We start from the raw sequence: 18,532 nt of genomic DNA, 5'->3' as shown, positions 1-18,532 counted from the left end.
CTGTGATGCAATTCCCTGTGATGTATCGTTGCTCTCTGTGTAACTCTAGCACCATCATGTGGGGGAGATTTCAAGGTCCGATGGAGTCTCAACAGAACTACTACGCCACAAAAAAATTCAGTGACAAACACAAAAAGACACATAGTTGGAACGTTCCAGAGGCTAGCAGAAGAACACAGTGGGATAAAACCTACACAGCAGGAGAAGTGTGAACACAGATGGTTGGACGTCAAATATAGCATCCGATTCCGTGTAATTAAACACTTTGATTCAACATAATTAAACACTTAATGAGATAGGAGTTATGAAAGTCCCCTTAGAGTGTCGATAAATGACTCGGCTATCTAAACTAGCGCTGTGGTCCAAATGAATTGTTGATTCTGTGTGCGCATGATATTGGAGCATGTCGTGTACTGTAAAAAAAAAAAATGCACAGTGAATTGTGCTAGTGTGCATAAAAATAGACCTGCAAATACACACCACCATGTAGTAAGCAGAGAAAGAACAGTCTATGAAGAAAATCTATGAAGGTCTTAAATATTGATAGACCATTATTATTTCAGTGGGGTACAAAAGTTTGAGACCATGTAAACTCAGATGTTCTTTCTTCCACGGAAGCACAAGATGATGTTTAGATCAATCTCAAATCATGCTGGAAAACAGGATCATCAGGTCTTATACTAACTTGCTGCTGTCATTCAAATATAAAAATGGGACAAACCAAATACTAAGACACTTGGAAATTAATGTTGATGTTTCTGTTCAGCTTTTCACTTTAATTGACATGCAGAAAATATAATGTAATATAAAACTAATGCGTTAAATGGGGAAGTCATGGCCTAATGGTTAGAAAGTCTGGTAACCCGAAGGTTGTGGGTTCGATTCTCAATAGCGGCAGGAAATGACTGAGGTGCCCCTGGGCAAGGCACCTAACACCCAATCGCTCCCCGGGTGCCACAGCAAACTGGTTAAATGCAAAGAACAAATTCCTAGTATGGGTTGCCATACTTGTCCTTCAGATCTCACTTTCACTTAAATTCTAAACCTATTTGAATTGTAACGTTCGGACCACATTGCAGTATTGTATCTCTTTTATTTGTCTTGGCTCAAAAACACCAAAATGCTCCTAATTCAGTTTTTAAGAGTCACTGATCAATAAAATAAGCCCTCTCCTGGTTGAATCCAGTCTGTGTGTTACTGGAGGGCTGAAGATGGTGAGAGACAAAGGGTAAGGGTCACAGCAGGCTGGCTGGATTACTGGAGACCTGCCTGCAGGGTCTGTGTTTCAGTGCCAGGTCCCTGTTGCTGTGGTTGGCAGGGTGCTGACTGCTGGAGAGCCGCTTGGGCATGCTGACGTGGCGGGAATGACAGAAGGTGTTGATGGGGTGCAGAGGGTATGAAGCCTTATACACGCTTAGTGTGGGCACAACTGCCCGCTGTTGTTGCATGTGAACCCGCCAAGATTCCGCCAAGCCAAACTTAGTTGGAGGGCCTGTGTGTAAGAAACAGAGGGAGGCAGAAAGAAAAAAGAGAGGCATGAAAAAAAAACATGCAGGCTGTATGTCGTTTCGGTGCCACTAGCGTCACCAAACTGTAGTAGAAATGATACCTAGAGATTGGCATGGTTTTATTTCAGTTAGCCTAATAGCTGGTTTGATTTGCGTTGAAAGATGATGATCTTATGGAAAGTACCCCATGCCAATCTCTAGGTATGGTAAAGGGTATGTGATGATGTGGGGCTATTTTAATTCCAAAGGCCACGGGAACTTTATCAGGATGCATAGTATCCTGGATCCATGAAATAACTGGCCTTTAAAAATAAATATCTGCCTCTATGGGAATTTAACATAGGGGTGTCCTGACTTATGCACCCTGTATTTTAAGAAAGAACATTTATTTATGTACGATACATTATTCATTCACAACGAAAATTGGTATCCTTAATGGTTGGAGTTTTCCTAATTTTTTAAAAATAAGACATTAATATAAATTTCCAAAAGATTATTTTTTTATTCCTCTTTTTAGTCAACTTTAGCATGGGTGTGTTCACTTATGCTAAGCACTGTAATTTCTGTATGCTCAAATAAAAGAAAAAAAAATAAAGACATTGGACTAATAATAAAAGCCAACGTATTAAAATAACTGATATCCACAATGATTTACAGAGATGGTCTCCAACATTAATTCAAAACGCTGGCCGAACTGCATTAAACCCCATCTGGAGTGAAAGGAATGCTTAATACCTTGGACTGGATGGTCTGACCTCTCCGGGACCCAGGCCAGTTTGTCAGGATGCCAGGAGCGCAGTGTGGGCAGAGAGGAGGAGGCCTGCCGCCCGTACGACTCATCATAGAGTGTCACCAGGTAGTGGGAGGAGGGAACGTCATGATGAGAAAGTAACAGCCTTGTGGGAACACCCTAAAGCATGGATTAAACCCATGGACACGGTTTATCAGACCAGTGAAGGACAGGACGAATCATTTACAACGTACAGCTAACTACAATGCTTACAACAGGTAACATGTTTAATGTTTAGTCAAATTCAAAGTGAAGTTTGCATTAGCATGCAAAGAAGTGTCTCCCTCAACACTAACTTGGTTTAAAAGTGAAATAATTCTTTATGGTTTTGTGATCTCTTCAAGTGACTTTTAAAGAATCACAATTATTATTCAGAGTTTTACAGTGACAGTTCAGAGCTCCAATATGCAGTGGACTGATATTTTGGAGTTTCACATCTATGTATGCCTGCCGTCTGTCCTCAAAACCGAACATGATTTACCCACTGGTGTGTTTGTGATGTTTGGTAAATGATGCATGAACTGATGGATTTGTCCCAAACCTCAGATCTGTGAAGAGCCTTTCGCCGCATGGCAACATCGGGCCTGTGCAACATGTGGGGCGTGTAGTCCTGCCTGTTGGTGCTGTTTGCTGTCTTGCACTCTCGAGCGAACTGTCTCACCACACACACACACACACACTGAAACACTCAGTAAACAAATCCCACGCTCAGCAGAGCTCACGGTCCCTTATTGATCGCAGATGTACTCTCTCAGGTCTGTTGCTGACTAGGGGACTGCAGCACGACTTGCATCAATCCCATTTGTCTGCCTCCAGTCGGTGCTGACCATGCTGATCAGCGGCGCTAATCTCTTTTGCATAGATCTGAGCACTGTCTGAGGAACTGCATCCCTTTCAGGGTTTAAACATTGCAGTCTGACAAGTGCTTAAGTAGTGTGTTAACTACTCGAAACGAGAGTGATTAGAAAAGGTCTCTAAATAATCACCATTATATGTTATCAAAAATATTTTTTTATGTAATATTAAAATAAATTGGCAACTTTTAATTAAAAAATGTTGGATTTGAATTGCCTAGAAACAAAATTAGTTTCAATTCCAAACCAACTGTTATTTAGATTTTTTTTTAACTCAAACAGTTTTCCTGAGATTCTCACTAAGTGTACGTTTACATGACAACGATGTACTAAACGATGTACTTTTCACGTACAGATGAAGTTTTCAAAACGATCCCCGTTCACATCCATGAAAACGACGAAAGACGCTGTATTATATGGATGGCCAATAGGACCAAAACGTGTGAAACACGTGATTACACTTACCTGTAACACGTTAGTTTCACACGTTTTGGCCTTGTACATTTCGGCCAGTAGACGGAACATGTAATAAGCATGAGCATGATGTCACCGTTTTCACAAATTCATGTTTTTGTAGTTTACAGATGATAATGGTATCGTTTCAAAAACTTGAATCTTGGATCCTATTTTAAAAAGTTTGTGTTTTCAGGCTCCCAAAACGCCATTGTCGTGTAAATGAACGGCCAAACAAAACACATAAAAAAGTTTCCCGTTTTTAGTTGAAGACGGTGTTGAGTAAACGGCCCCTAAATCATTTACACTTATCGTGAGTATTTGATGATGTAGTCGCTCAATAGGAAGTTAGGTTTGATATTTGCAGCTCTTTGGGTTTTTTAAGTGACTCTTGGTAAGATATATATCATTACAGACTTTTAAAGTCACCAGTGTTTGGAGCATTAGATCACGTCAAGTCAAGTCAAGTCAAGTCATCTTCATTTATATAGCGCTTTTAACAGTGTAGATTGTTTCAAAGCTGCTTTACAGAGATAAACGTATAATTTAAGGTAACAGATTGTTTTGGCTTTAGAGTGGTTCTTGAATAATGTTACTTTACAGCTTTTGATCACCGCAATTAACAAAAGATCCAGACAATATCCACGATGGACAAAATCAAGGCTACTGCCATACACCATTGCTCATTCACAAAGCTGTTTTTCTCAGATACAAGTCACAATATGGAAGAAACTTTTATCGCAACTTCCGTTTAATGTCGACTTTAAAATAGTTAGGCTTTTGGTCAAGAACCAATGTTCCTGGATCAGATATAGGCTAATGTCCGTCAGGCATTTTGAATTTTAATTTGCATGTGTCTTGGTGTATCGAGATGAAACTTAATTCAAAGAATTAAATTCAGAATAGCATACTATAGTTCATTGTTATAATATAAATAATGGCAGAAATAGTAAAAGTAATGCATACTAGTGCATAAAGATATTTATCATCAGTTAAGAATACCCACACAACACAATAATCTTATAAAAAAAATATACCTACTTGTAATTTCTCCTCTGCCCAATTACCAATAAGTACTTTGTTGCTATATTTCTGCTCTATTCTCCAACCAGGCTGGCTCCACTTGTCATGAAAGTTTTCCATTTTTTGCATGCTGTAGTTACTTCAAATGCAACACTATCTCACACTCTGCAAACCACCAACATATATGGTCAGTTATGATGCAGGCTTCCTTCATGACATCGTCAAAGCAGGAGACATTCTAGAGTTCCGTTGCCATGGACACACCAAACACTACTGCTGCCGCTATGGGAGCAGCTGCTGCAAAAGAAGTTTCATCAGATTCCTTTAAACGCACCACGCAAATGCTGACTAACACTCTGAATGATGATAATTAGCTTCACTTGTAGCACCAAAGGAGACTGCAGTCTCATACAAATGAGGCTGTACAAGGGACATGCGATGTGGGAGGAATGCTAAGTGTGTCACATACTAAAATATCATTCATGATTCAATGGACAAATTGAGCATTGTTTGTACATAACAAAAGCAGTTTAACACTTACATCAATCGAAAACATTGCAAATCAAATACAAAATTTTATGATAAATCTAATGTGACTGCTTTTTCTTACTAGGTTTAGTCACAGAATATTGCTGGATGACAATGAATCTTTCAAGGAGAAAATTGGTATAGAGTGCAACACTTTATCAGCGGCCATTGTTACAGAAGTATTTTTCCTATTCATTGTTCCCATAGGGATTTAAAAAAAAAGAATAAACCAAACCAACCAGCTACGAGATCTACGAGATGTGACTTGTAATCACATTACAAAGTTTGATTTGAAGAAAAAAGTATACAAGACAAAGGTAAGATTGTGTACTTAATGGATTTAATGATGATAAGAAGTGAACTACAATCAAATGAACCAGACTGTTCAATTCCAGATCCCGACTGTTCTTGTTAAAGTGTATTTTTGCTCATTCATTTGTCCTGAAAAACCTCTAACAGGCCATATTCTGAATCATTCAGACAAATCTTTTGACTTCCCGTTCAGAGAGTCTTTACATATCTTACAATGCTGTCCATACCCCTTTGAGAGGATTCAAATGTCATCCAGCCTTGGTTGAAGAAGCTGATGATCCCATGGAAGCCATCAGATAGATGCTCCCACGTGACATCCACTCCTACATCCTTCAGTCGCTTCTGGAACAGAATGCCATCGTCTCTCAGCACATCAAACTCACAGGTCAAGACGAAGGCTGGCGGATTGAGGTGAAGAACTTTGTCCTCGGCTAGTAAAGGGGAGAACTCTGGATCTAGGCCCTGTTTGACGATGTGATAGACGTCAGCATCGTGGTTTGCGATAACTGGCGGACTTATGGCTCCCTTTCTAAACTGTGGTGGAAGATTATCTGGATCCAGCCATTTCTTATAGTGACGTTTTAGCTCCGCAGGAACATGCTTGCCTTCCAGAATCTGCTGGCTCACAGAAGTATTCCCGTTGAGGTACTGCAGGAAAAAGAACACCGTTCGGCCTCTGAACAATATGGGCACTGAGTGGTTCTGCTGGTATGAGGGCAGGTGGAAATCTGCCATCTGTAGAGCTGGGTAGATGAGAACCTGGGCACAGGGAGATGGCAGATGCCCATCCTGTGTCTTCGACAGCCTCTGGCAGAGAGCGGCTGCCAGGTTCCCCCCTGCACTGTCCCCACCAACTGCCACCCTGCGCGGGTCCACCCCGAAATCGGTTGCCGCTATTGACAGGAAGTGGCGAGTCACGACCTCACAGTCGTCCAAGTGGGCAGGGTACCTGTGCTCGGGGGCCAAACGGTAACTATGGGAAACAGAGAAGGAAAACGACAGAATAAGATTATGAAATTCAACCAGACAGAATTTATAAATAAAACTGAGAATGCCAAGTCAGCTAACCCAACAGACACAACTGTGGTGTCACTCTCCAGTGATATATACTGACACACTTCATCGTAATCATCTGTGGAAAGACTAACAATTAAAACATCAGTACTTAAAACATCAACTCAACAGTATTTTACTGTCTATGCATGCATATAGAGTTTTACCAATACAGCCAAACATCCATCCGCCACCATGAAAGTAAACCAGGCCCCTTCTTTTCTCTCCTGAGGCAGCTGTAGGCTCATACACCCTCACTGGAACTCCACTGAAGGTCAAGTCCTTAATACGAAGCCCGTGGGGCACTGGACCTTTTCTGGCCATGATAAAAAATCTGCACCATCGTGTAAAATTCATCTGATGACACAGCCCCAATCGCTCCAGAATTTGGCCCTACAAAAGAGATTCGTTGTAAATGATTGGCCAATTCATATTATTCACATCTTATTAAATGAGCCACTCAGGGAGTAAAGTCAACTTGGCCTTTTGAATGAGGTACTGTAAACATGTTCTGTGATAAGCAGAATGGCTCTATTTTGCCCTTGAGAGAATATCAAGTTAGTGATTACTAAAAAACATTATATTGAACTTGCTATGCCCAGTTTTAATACATCAAACATTACTGAAGAGTTATTAAATAACTGAGATGGACTTTGTATGGAGCACTTTAATATGACTCAAAAAGGCTTTGTGCTAAAATATTCAGAATAAAAACTAGAATTAGAGTATATCCTACATAACGTATCATTAGTCCTTTTTTAGAAATAAGGAATTAAGGACAAGAAATGCAGGGTTTAATATGATTTGATGCAACACAAACAGCATGAACACTCACCACAACGTTTATCCCAACATAAGCACAATGAATCGCATGTAGTTTCCCAGGATTAGCAACTCCAGGAGGAATATTAGAATTTCTCAGCTCCAAGTATACTAGGACAACTACCAACAAACAAAAAGCAGCAAAAAGAGCTGCAAACACAATGGCCAGAATTGCAGTTGCAGTGTACATGGCTGTTTGAATATATGCTGCACACACACAGCAATACATGTTCAAATACATGTTCCCTCCCACTTTCATTGCAGATATAAAGTGAAGGAGAGCAAAGGTTGCCAAGTCTACAGGTTTCACACAGAACTGGGATGGGTCGAGTGTTGATTTTTTTTCCAGAAGTTTGAGACAGCTTTGCACAAATTCGATTTGTATGGAGTTTTTGTGGCAGGATAAAGGTGATTATAATACAGTGAGATTGCAAAAAATAGTGTCAGCAGAAATAAGTTAACTATGGGTGACTGGCCTAAGTGGATGGCTACTTCAAAAAAGTGTATTTAAATTATAGGATAGCACAATGGCACTTATATTATCCTAGCAAATATTAGGCCTAACCAGTCTACAAATAAAAGGAAATCTATTCTGGAGATCCTGACAATGCCTTATCACCACAATTCAAACTGAACAGATAACACATTAGCTAATTAGTAATATCAACAACGAACAAGAAAATATCCTGGCTGATTGTTTACATAGAGATAATTGATGGTGGCATGGATTTAGAGAAGACAAAACACTGCATATTCTCCAACTGGAAAATAACTTAGTTCCTTTAATCCTATTACTATGCAAATGAACATTAATGATAAAACTATTTTCCATGAAAGGCCATGTTAGCACTATGGCTCCCACTGAGAATACATTTGATTTATTTAGTGAACTTTCACTATTGATCTGTAGATGGCAGTGACACTCTAACTGAAAAGAAAAAGCCATTGTGTTGAGCATCATCTTGCTGTTATATTTCCACAACAAAATGTGGAAGATGAAATAAAGCCTCATAATCAAATAAAAACAGAGGATAATAGTTTTACAGTATTCTGCGATAATAGTAAATAAAATCAGCATCTGTGATTTTGGCCTGTGTTTGATCAACAGATCCAGAAATGGACCAATTTAAGTGGAACATGCTTTTTCCCCCCATCAGACAACCATTAAGCCTTCTCTGAGAGTTGCTGGGCCATTACTAAGAGGCACATCACAGCACAAAGCAGTCTTTGTGAGGCTGCATTTCAACCAGTCCGGTCTGAGCAGCCCTCTATTCAGCTTTTAAGCAGTAGAAGCAGAGGCCAGGCCAAAAATCACAGTCTGGAATCTCCACAACGGCTCCTGGGTTTACTGCGTGAATTTAAGAGCCGTTTACAAAGGTCTCGATGTTCTGGAGGTGCACTGGTCTGCAGGAATCCTTCCAGTTTGAGCACTGTGGACTGAAACCAGCAACAGGAGACCAAGTGTAACAACATTGGGCAAACAGTACTAAACACCTGTTCACTTACACACACCACACTGAAAAAGTTGTGGTGGACTTTGCAACTAGGAGTTTGAATTGAGAAAGAAAAAATTGCGAACAAATAATATTTATTTTACAAACCAACCTTTACAAACGTTACCAACAGTTGAATTGCTCTCATAACCCATACTTGCAGTCATCAATATTACAATAGCTTGACACTATCAATGGCATAAAAAAACAACTAAATATAGGCTAATAACTAAAATAAAAATAAATGACAGGAATATTAAGCTTCCAAAAAAAAACAATGCCTAGATTTAGTTTTAAGGATCAATCTTTCTTTTTCTTTCTTATGTATAATATCCGTAGGCACGCCCATTGTTTACCACCATGCGGTTAAGGTAGGAATTTATATATTACGGTATAGGAACATTTAATTCATGTAGGACAGGCTAATAGGCCTATCCTACTAATATATATTTTCTGTTCATACAAACATGTCTTGACAAACCGGTTCATTTTATCCTAGACAGTTCAACAAGTCCTCTGTCGTGTTGACACTTGTGTTAGCTGGCAGCGTTTTGAATTGAAACAGTGTCAAATTCGGCCACAAGAGAATAAAGCACTTTAAAAACTAGGCTGTTAGGCTACTGAAAAAGTCAACCCAGTAATTCTTGCAACCACGTGCCAGTATAACAATACAAAACGATTAAAAAAAGAGCATTAATTATCGTTTCGATATGTTTTGAATGAATCTTTCATGTCAAGGAAACGTATTACTGAAAAACGTGTTAGTGAACGAACCGAACTAGATAGGCTAATCTCGTTGAACTCGTTCGTGTAGAAGCCTGTAGCCTACTATCCGCTGACCGATTGAACGAGTCGTTCGTCCGGCTACGTCGAAAGAAGAAGAAGAAGAGAGATGAAGAATATGAATTCTGACCATGCACAATTAAAATGACTTAAGTTCGATAAACTAATAATTTATTTAGGCTATTATTTATTCTGTATCGAATTATTAAAGTCATGCACAGTGACTGATAAAAAATAGAGGAAAATTACTGGCTTTCTTTTCCCGGGAAGAGGCCTATGCAAAATTACACTTTTCGTTATTTTATTTATTTATTTATTTATGTATGTTTTTTTTTTTTTTTTTTTTTTTTTTTAAATAAGAGTCGAATGGATGTAATTAAATAAAGTGAATGATAAATGTAATTTAAGTGAACCGATTCAAAAGGTCTGAATCACTGGAATGACTCAAAATCCCCACACAGGTTGAGAGGCAACGAAATTGCCTGTGGTACCACTTCTGGGGGAGGGGACTTAAGCGTCATAAAGAAACGAACCCTCACGTCGCCAACATTTGATAATACTTCTGTCAGTCCTCCAGCTGTCAATCAAGATAAATGGTCTCTTTAAAACCCCTATCAGACCTGAGGTATCGTCATAGTTGGGTTCTGGCCGCTGTCAGTCGCGACAGGGCTCCGTCTCCGGTTCAAAGCAGCAGCGCACACTTGTCGCAGCAAGAAAACAGCTCCGTGGATAAAGAGTTTATGTGGAATAAAGGTGCGCAAAATTACAGATATTCCGCCGAGGCACACATAAACTGAGTTGGATTGTGGTAGATAGATGCATTTCAATCTATTTAGTGTGCGTCAGCGCTGCAAAATAAGGCAAATTGCCTTATCCACCACTCATATAAATAGGAGTAAAGGTAATCGCTCCGAGCAAGGATTCAATTAGTTCAGCAATTGTTCCATGCGAGAACTGAGATAAGCGGATACTGAGACGGAGTGAAATGGATCTGAAGGCGCTGGGCTGCGTGGTGCTCTTACCTATTCAGATACTCTACTATATTGTCAAGGCGACCGTGTGCTGGGTCTTACCGAGCAGGCGGAGAGATCTGACCGGAGATGTGGTGCTTATCACGGGTGGCGGACGGGGCATTGGCCGTCACCTGGCTAAGGAGTTCGCCGTGCGTGGAGCTAAAAAGGTAAACATGATCTATCATTACTCTTGGTCATGTTGCTGTATTTGCGTAATATTTCTATTCAACACTTTTTATAAATAGTGCCAATGTTATATAGTTTCAATACCAGGTGGTCTGACTCTTTCTTTCTCTTTTTGGCAGTATGACTGATCATTTTAAAGTTTCACTGTACATAGCAGTATTTAGCATATAAAACATAAAATAATGATTAAAACAACTACTATCAATATAAACACATTATATTTAATAATGTTACCATCATTTATATGCACCTATTAAGTTAAATAAAATAAAATAAATAATCTAAATGATGCCAGTACATTGCAATTCCCTGAATTTAATTATTCTGATGAAGAATATCAATTTAAAAAATAAGTAATGGAAACAAAGTTGTTTCAACAACGATGAAAACAATTGTACAGTGTAGATCCCATCCCAGCCAGATCCATCCCAGCTAATAATCATAGCTGAAGAAACTATGTTTAAGTATGCTGTGTTTAAGTAAGTAACTGTGGTTATCATGGTAAGCTATTAACACAAATCACTAGTCTAGTAATGGATGAGGGTTTTTTTGTTTCGCAAAGTAGCACTCGGGCTACTCCTCCCTAGAGACATTATAATGTCCTCTTCATAAACCCATTGTCTTAACAGTGCATAGGTCATGACCCCTACGGTCAACAGACCAATCGAAATGTAGAGCTGGATCCCAATGTCTGGTTCAACTTGTACAACAAACTGGGTCAACTAACAAACAGCTATTTTGGGGAAAAACAGCCTTCTTTCAAACTTTGACAGCTCTCATGTTCAAATTATTACACTGGTCTGGGTGAAAACCCCTCTACAGAGGCCAGTGACCCAAGAAATTCATGGTGCCAGCAACTTTGACCTTGGCTAAACACTTGAAAGATTAGACGTCTGACCTTTCTTATGAATTTTTACTGTATTATGAGCTCTATCTGCAGTATTCAATGGCTTTATTAAATATCTCACATTGGCAGTAGTGTAGGCTAATTTGTTTGTGCCTCAGCAGTAAGATTGCAAATAAGAGTGACGTGTGCTGAAAGTCAAGAGCTGGGAAGAAATGTCTCAGCTGCCTCACCCACACAAGACATTGCATTATAAATATAAATAGACCCAGTGGCCCAACTGTAATAAACAGAGCTTAATAACTTCTGTAACCACAGTGACACAGGCCCCAATGCTTGGCGGCGTTACACCCAAGGCTTTGATTTAAACGCGTTTTCCCCCCAGACAAGCTTGTGTGTATGGGGCTAAATAAAAACCCATTGTAAAAGTTGCAGCGCAAACCTCACACGGCAAACAGCTCGGAGACCTCAGATCCCTGAATGCTCGCTGACACAAGTCACCTTTTACATCATCACAGGGCAAAGGTCTTTGAAAGAAGCAGCTTTGCAGCAGTATGCTAAAGGAAGCCATCGTGCTTGCCAACACCCCGTTGTTAGCCATTGTCAAGGTGTGAAGACTCTGGAAAAGACACCTGCAGTGGCAATCTTCACAGTTAGCCCATTCTTAAGGAATGCTAAAAAGGCATGAATCATAAATGCACAGGCTAGGAGTTAACTTGACCACCCTTGCCTCTAAGTGGGGGTTGTAATTTTCCAGAAAGCAGGCCGTTATTATGGCGTCCAAGAGGTCAGCAAGTTCTTACTGCATGGTAATTCAACACATGGAAATATTCTGCAAAAGTTACATCATCGCCCGCTAACCAAACCCTAAACGATGATTTGAAGAACCAAGAAAGAGAATTCTGGACGTTACAGAAGCACCATCATCGGTGACCATCCATGTGGTCCCATGGCTGATGGCTTAAGGAAGTGTGAAGGAAGTGAGCCCTATGTAAATTACTTTCTGTATGTGTATAGGTTCGGGGGAGGGTGGCAGGGACCATACAGCTCCCAGCTGGGCAGTGCCCTGTGGCTGACCCTTCTGTCTCCACACTAATTAGACAGCGGCAGGCGACTGCCTCCTGAACTCCTTGTGCCCCCATGCACATACAGACCCTTTCCGATGGGAGCAAAGTGGATTACTTAGGCTACGTCTACACTAATCCATTTGAAAACGCATCTTTTTCTATATTTTTTGGCCTTCTGTTCTCACTGAGACTGTTTTTGAGGTTTTTAAGACGCTCTCCCAACTTTTGTGTTGTAGTGTGGACCGTGAAAACAGAAATATTTGAAAACAATGACGTTTAGTCGTGTGACACATATTGTACCGATTGATAAATATGTATATACCAGTGTGTGTCTGCTATGTGCTGTTCACTTTCACAACGTTGCTTCATAATACATTCTTGCAAAGTTGACAGAAAATGTATTCGCAATTTCTGTCCTGCAGCAAAACCTAGACGTATTTATTCATGCACAGTAAGATAATTTGAGCATTTTTCAACATTTCTGTGTGGAATACAAACTAGAATGCAAACTTTTAGGAAACGCTTGAAAATGATTGTGTACGGAGAGAGCGTTTTGAAATGAAAACACCATTTTCAAAATGTATTTCGGATTAATGTAGATGTTGCCTTAATATGGCAATAAATATATAGGTTTAAAAATCGTTCTAAATATAAAAGAACAGCAGAGTCCATACCACAATTATAACGATAACACCTCACTTTCAGAATGATTTTTTCCAGCTGATGAATGATAAAAACATTGACAGCCAATCAGAATCCATCCCGCTTTAAAGAGCTCGAGCATTATCATCGAGTTTACCAAAAACTGCAGTGTGCTTAAATAAACAGAATGGCCGACTGATGTGGACACTATTATAGTTATCATTCTTGGTGTGAACAGGCCTTTAGCTTGCAAATCGGTTAAACTACTGGTCTTTTATCATGCATTTCACCTAAACAATAGATTTTATGTTCCTTCATAAGCGCTTCATATACACAGTGTGTTTATCTCGAAGGAAACACAATATGTGTCCTCACAGGACCGGATTAAGCACGGTTTGTTTGCTCCTTATTTTCGCATATTATATGCTAATGCGGTGCACTCAACCATTGCTACTCTAAGGACTTTAGTGATAAGACTTGTAAATGTGATGTGTGCAGATGAAGCTCATAGTGTGATTGTATGGGAGACCACCTTGTGAGCTCTTGTTCTCTGACAGAAATATCAAGATTGTTGTGAAATCCTATTATAAGCTTAATCAAGACCTTCCCAGTAATTAGCTCAAAGGCCATGCATATAAAGCAGACCCAATCAAACACACAGGCAGGTTTATCAAATAAACGTCCATTAGGCAAAGAGGTGAAACCACCTGCAGATCAGACCATCGTTGGCCTAATTCATCAGCAAACCTCACTGATAGAGATTGCTTTAGGATAATTAGGATGGCTAGCATTACATTGTTATCCGAGTAGAAATTAGCTAGAAAAACACTGAGTAAAGTAGTCTTCCGGGTTTTTTTTAAAGAATATATCTCTTTACATTTCAGATTGACCCTACTTTTCCACATAGGAGTTGGCTGAAATGAAATACTTAATGAAACAAACACACCACATGCTCAGAGAGACTGGAAATTTCCACAAACCCTTTTTAAAAAGAGAAAAACAGAATTGGACCATTTACAGGCACTTGTAGCAAATTAACGTGTATCATTCTTCACAATCAGCCAGCAGTGTGTACAAGGTTACTCTCCACTTCAGTATTTTGCCGTCAGTTTTTGCTATTAAACACAAGGCCTTTTAAGAGTAAAAGCTTCAAAATAGACCCTGGGTTTAGCTGACAACAATATTTCGGCTCTAATCAAATTGAATGTTATTGGAAGGCAAGGCTAAGTCCCCTTCACAGGCCGGTGTTATAAAATATCACAATAATGGCACTCTCTATATAGCTCTCCACAAGTCTGTGATATATTCACAGATTTCACACACATATTTGTACTTATGTGTGAAATCGTATTTACATATACAACACAATAGACTTATATTGTTCTTATATAAAGTTAATTATAATTACTTTGGACATGTTTTTGTTCAAACTAAAAATATAATATATTTTTTTATATTAGTTTTTATACAACATGAAATATAAATATTCAATAACTCTTAAAAGTCTTAGAAATATTATCTTGGCAACTAACTTAAATAAAATAAAATTAAAGCCGTATAGAAAAATTAAATAAATATTTAAATAAAAATAATAAAAATGGCAAAGGCACATTAAAATACTAAAACTTAAACTAAAATAAAAATGGCAAATATATAAAATATATAAATATACTATAAAAACAAGTTTGGCTTCTGCAGCCAAACTTGTACAGAAAGGATAGCCAAGTTAACCAACACTATTGTGCACACACTATTCTGTGGTTGTTGGAGCAGAAAATGGCCGGGTCTGTATGCCCAGCAGGCTGTGTAATCTTTATGAGAATGTGTCTGTGAGAGATGATGAGGCAGCATCACTGATTTCATTACCTTTCCTTGACCTCTCAGACTGAAAAATCTAATTGACCAATCACTGCCCCCCGTGTTCCCTGTCCCAGCCAATCCATTCATGCAGTCATCTCTCTTAATCCTTCCCCAAACTAATAGTGGCCTGTGAAAAATAGCCCCACTGTTCCTCCAATGAAATGGCCTCTTCTGTTCTTACTATAACTATGTTTCACATGTTGGTGTGGTATATATTCCTCAGAAAAAGATCAAGTTTTTTGGGGGAAACTTGCATAATTCTGATTTAAAATATAATTTAAAATGTTCTGTGGAGTGCTATATTCCCGCTATTCCTCATATAGAGTTATAAGTAAATGTGTTTTTAATTTAAAAGGGACATAATGAAATAAAAAAAAACTGATTATATTCTGACTCATGCTTTTTGTGTCAAAAGTTTTGGCATGAATTGTAGGCCACATAGCCTCTTGTGTTTACAAGTATACTCCCAAATTGAAGAACAAGATCAAGCACAAGAACTAACAATATGAAATACTTTCAGGCAAATTAAATCTACTTTGAGACACTAATTCATGACTAAGCACTTATCTGCGCTATTGAACAGTGACCTAGTATGGTTTTGCTTCCAGAAAGATGATTTATTGCCAGTGTGGCAGATCACATTATGTTTTGTAAACCTTTATGTTTCTGGTCGGTTTTCTGTTCTGTTTCACCTTTGACCTTTGGTCCCTATCTCCAAACAGCTAATCCTGTGGGGCCGGACAGAAAAATGTCTGAAGGAGGCGTGCGAGGAGATCGCCCTTATGGGGACAGAGTGCCATTACTTTGTTTGCGATGTGGCCAACAGAGAAGAAGTTTACAAGCAAGCCAAGGTTGTCAGAGAAAAGGTATGTCCCATAATATCATACCTTGAGGAGTTTCTTAATAAGATTAGTTCAAACTGGTTGGCTCTAATAACCTCTCATAACCCCAGTGCTGGCTTTGCCTCAGCTCTGCTGCCTTCCACCCCCGTAGCCTGGATAGAGATTACACCTCGCATGAAATGTCTGGGTTAGATAAGGCCCAGCAGAATGGCTGAGCTAACTAGCCATAAAGAAAAAGGAATAATCTGCTTAGGAAAGAATGTCTCACAGTGGGTATTTTGTTCTGATGGTAGGTGGGAGATGTTACCATTCTAGTGAATAATGCTGCAGTGGTGCATGGGAAGAGTTTGCTGGACAGTGATGATGATGCTCTTCTGAAGTCACAGCACATCAATACAATGGGACAGTTTTGGGTAAGTACAAAAATCAAGTCCCGCCCTAATTGTTTTTTTCTCATTCAAGAAGCTTTTTTACTTGGATATCCATTACAATAGGGAAGAATATATGATTGCAAACTTCGGTTTCATGCAGATATTTACATATTATGTTCAATAATGAACAATTTTCATATTTTTTTCCAAGTGCCTACTTCCAGGGATTTAATTCCCCTTTTAATGATCCTTTCATCCACAGACCACAAAAGCCTTCCTGCCTCGTATGCTGGAACTGCAAAACGGCCATGTTGTGTGTGTCAACTCCATCCTGTCTCTGTCACCCATCCCTGGTGCTATAGACTACTGCACCTCTAAAGCATCGTCACTAGCCTTCATGGAAAGCCTCACTCTGGGGTTGCTGGACTGCCCCGGCGTGGGCTGTACCACTGTCCTCCCGTTCCACACCAACACTGAAATGTTTCAGGGCATGAGAGTCAGGTGAGCTGAAGTTTTAAATTGCAGAGCACATGGCTACAGCACAACTGGATTAACTATTAAAAACACACATAGACAGCTTTTCCACAATCATGTAAATGGTTGATGGCTAAAATGAAATTCTGCCCCATATTTTCTCGTTTCAGTTGGCAGTAAGTAACATAATTTCAAGTATTTTTACGTCAATGTGACATCTATTTACCTTGCTAATGCGTGGTTGTAGTCTTATTTTGAATGATTTCTCATTATTCCAAAAAAAAATTCTTCATAATCTTTAATAATAATAATAATTTTCTTTTCCTCCAAAGCAACTTTAGTTTTCACATAGTCAGACTTTTTGCATAATATTGACCAAAAGCCAAATCTCTTTTAAGCCTTTGTTTTAGCAAACTAACATTTGGTCTGGCTTCATTCTGGTGTGTAACGCCCACTTTTCATGATCCAATCAATTCCCAATAGATAAAGTCCTGGACCACCTACCTTTAAATGTAATACAATGGTACAAATACAATATTTGTAAGTGTGACGACCAACAAACACGAGTGTATTTAACTGGGGTTTTTCTCTGCAGGTTTCCCCAACTCTTCCCTCCTCTAAAGCCAGAGGTGGTAGCGCAGAGAACAGTGGATGCTGTTAGGACCAATACAGCTTTTGTTTACTTACCCTGGACCATGCATGCACTCGTTATCCTCAAAAGGTACAGTCTGATTCATTTTACAAATAAAATTGTATTTCAAAAGCAAATTATTTCAGCAAATATGTGTCGGAAACCCTCATTCATTACATTTAATCACTTTGTTTACTCATCAAACAGTATGCTACCGCAGAGTGCCCTTGAAGAAATCCACAAGTTCTCAGGAAGCTACACCTGCATGAATACTTTCAAGGGACGGACATGAGAGGTCTGGAAACGACACGTTACAAGTGTTACATGTTTTTATAGTCAAACAGCTATGGAGTTCTTACGGAGTATTCCAGAAGAAATGAGTTAGAAGAAAAAGGCGGGCACGCCAGAGCACATAGTGCCTCATTTCCAGGACCATTTTAAGGTTATCAATGACCTGTGGGTTGAATTGTTGGATAAACACAGAATGGACAGAAAAAGCCTCAATCGAACGCTGTACTGTATGTGTACTTTAAAGTTTTTATCAATCACCTTTTAACTACTGTCACTGTAAATACAGCATCTGAATAAAAAGCAGTTCTAAATACAAAAGTCTTCTATTCGGATGTTTTATTTAAAAAATCAGCGAATAACAGGCTCACAAAGTAAAGCTGTAGTTGGACTAGCCCTGGGCGTTATACGCTTGGAAAGTCCCACAAGCGGTGAATGCCTCTTCAGCACTTCATACTCACCAACACAACAGGCTTGACCTGGTGCTCCAGCACGGGCGCCGACTCGTTCCCCTGTCAGAAACATTCACCGTGCTGCTGGTGGAAAGAAGTGAAATAAGTCAGATGTGTTTTACTTCATTTTTCTTAGTCTTGTCTCTTTTGAGAAGATACAACAAAGATGCGAGCTTGGTTTATTTTCAAAGCAGGGCTTGAGTTACCTCAAACTTTATCTTTGTGTTGAAGGTTTGGCTCGAT

General features: G+C 39.3%; 3 protein-coding genes across 3 annotated transcripts; 1 reads left to right on the top strand and 2 right to left on the bottom strand.

Moving 5' to 3' along the window:
* Positions 1 to 831: 831 nt before the first annotated feature.
* Positions 832 to 4,886, bottom strand: cfap107 (cilia and flagella associated protein 107). The gene is made up of 4 exons (XM_079598303.1): positions 4,647 to 4,886; positions 2,840 to 2,950; positions 2,244 to 2,418; positions 832 to 1,492 (listed from the first exon to the last, which is right to left on the bottom strand). Exons 1-4 carry the CDS (start codon positions 4,755 to 4,757, stop codon positions 1,236 to 1,238), a joined length of 654 nt encoding a protein of 217 aa, XP_079454429.1. The 5' UTR covers positions 4,758 to 4,886; the 3' UTR covers positions 832 to 1,235.
* A 589-nt stretch (positions 4,887 to 5,475) lies between these two features.
* aadacl4 (arylacetamide deacetylase-like 4) lies at positions 5,476 to 9,061 on the bottom strand. Its single transcript, XM_079598109.1, has 4 exons — positions 7,357 to 9,061; positions 6,689 to 6,914; positions 6,537 to 6,600; positions 5,476 to 6,441 (listed from the first exon to the last, which is right to left on the bottom strand). Exons 1-4 carry the CDS (start codon positions 7,600 to 7,602, stop codon positions 5,658 to 5,660), a joined length of 1,320 nt encoding a protein of 439 aa, XP_079454235.1. The 5' UTR covers positions 7,603 to 9,061; the 3' UTR covers positions 5,476 to 5,657.
* Positions 9,062 to 10,074: 1,013 nt separating this feature from the next.
* On the top strand, positions 10,075 to 18,154 carry dhrs3b (dehydrogenase/reductase (SDR family) member 3b). The gene is made up of 6 exons (XM_079598110.1): positions 10,075 to 10,799; positions 15,954 to 16,097; positions 16,367 to 16,486; positions 16,707 to 16,945; positions 17,514 to 17,639; positions 17,757 to 18,154. Exons 1-6 carry the CDS (start codon positions 10,605 to 10,607, stop codon positions 17,839 to 17,841), a joined length of 909 nt encoding a protein of 302 aa, XP_079454236.1. The 5' UTR covers positions 10,075 to 10,604; the 3' UTR covers positions 17,842 to 18,154.
* Positions 18,155 to 18,532: the final 378 nt, after the last annotated feature.

This window comes from Phoxinus phoxinus (genome assembly GCF_949152265.1).
Source record: "Phoxinus phoxinus genome assembly, chromosome: 22".
Lineage (NCBI taxonomy): Eukaryota > Metazoa > Chordata > Actinopteri > Cypriniformes > Leuciscidae > Phoxinus > Phoxinus phoxinus.
Note: the sequence above shows the minus strand (reverse complement) of the source record. Positions and strands in the feature narration are given on the sequence as shown.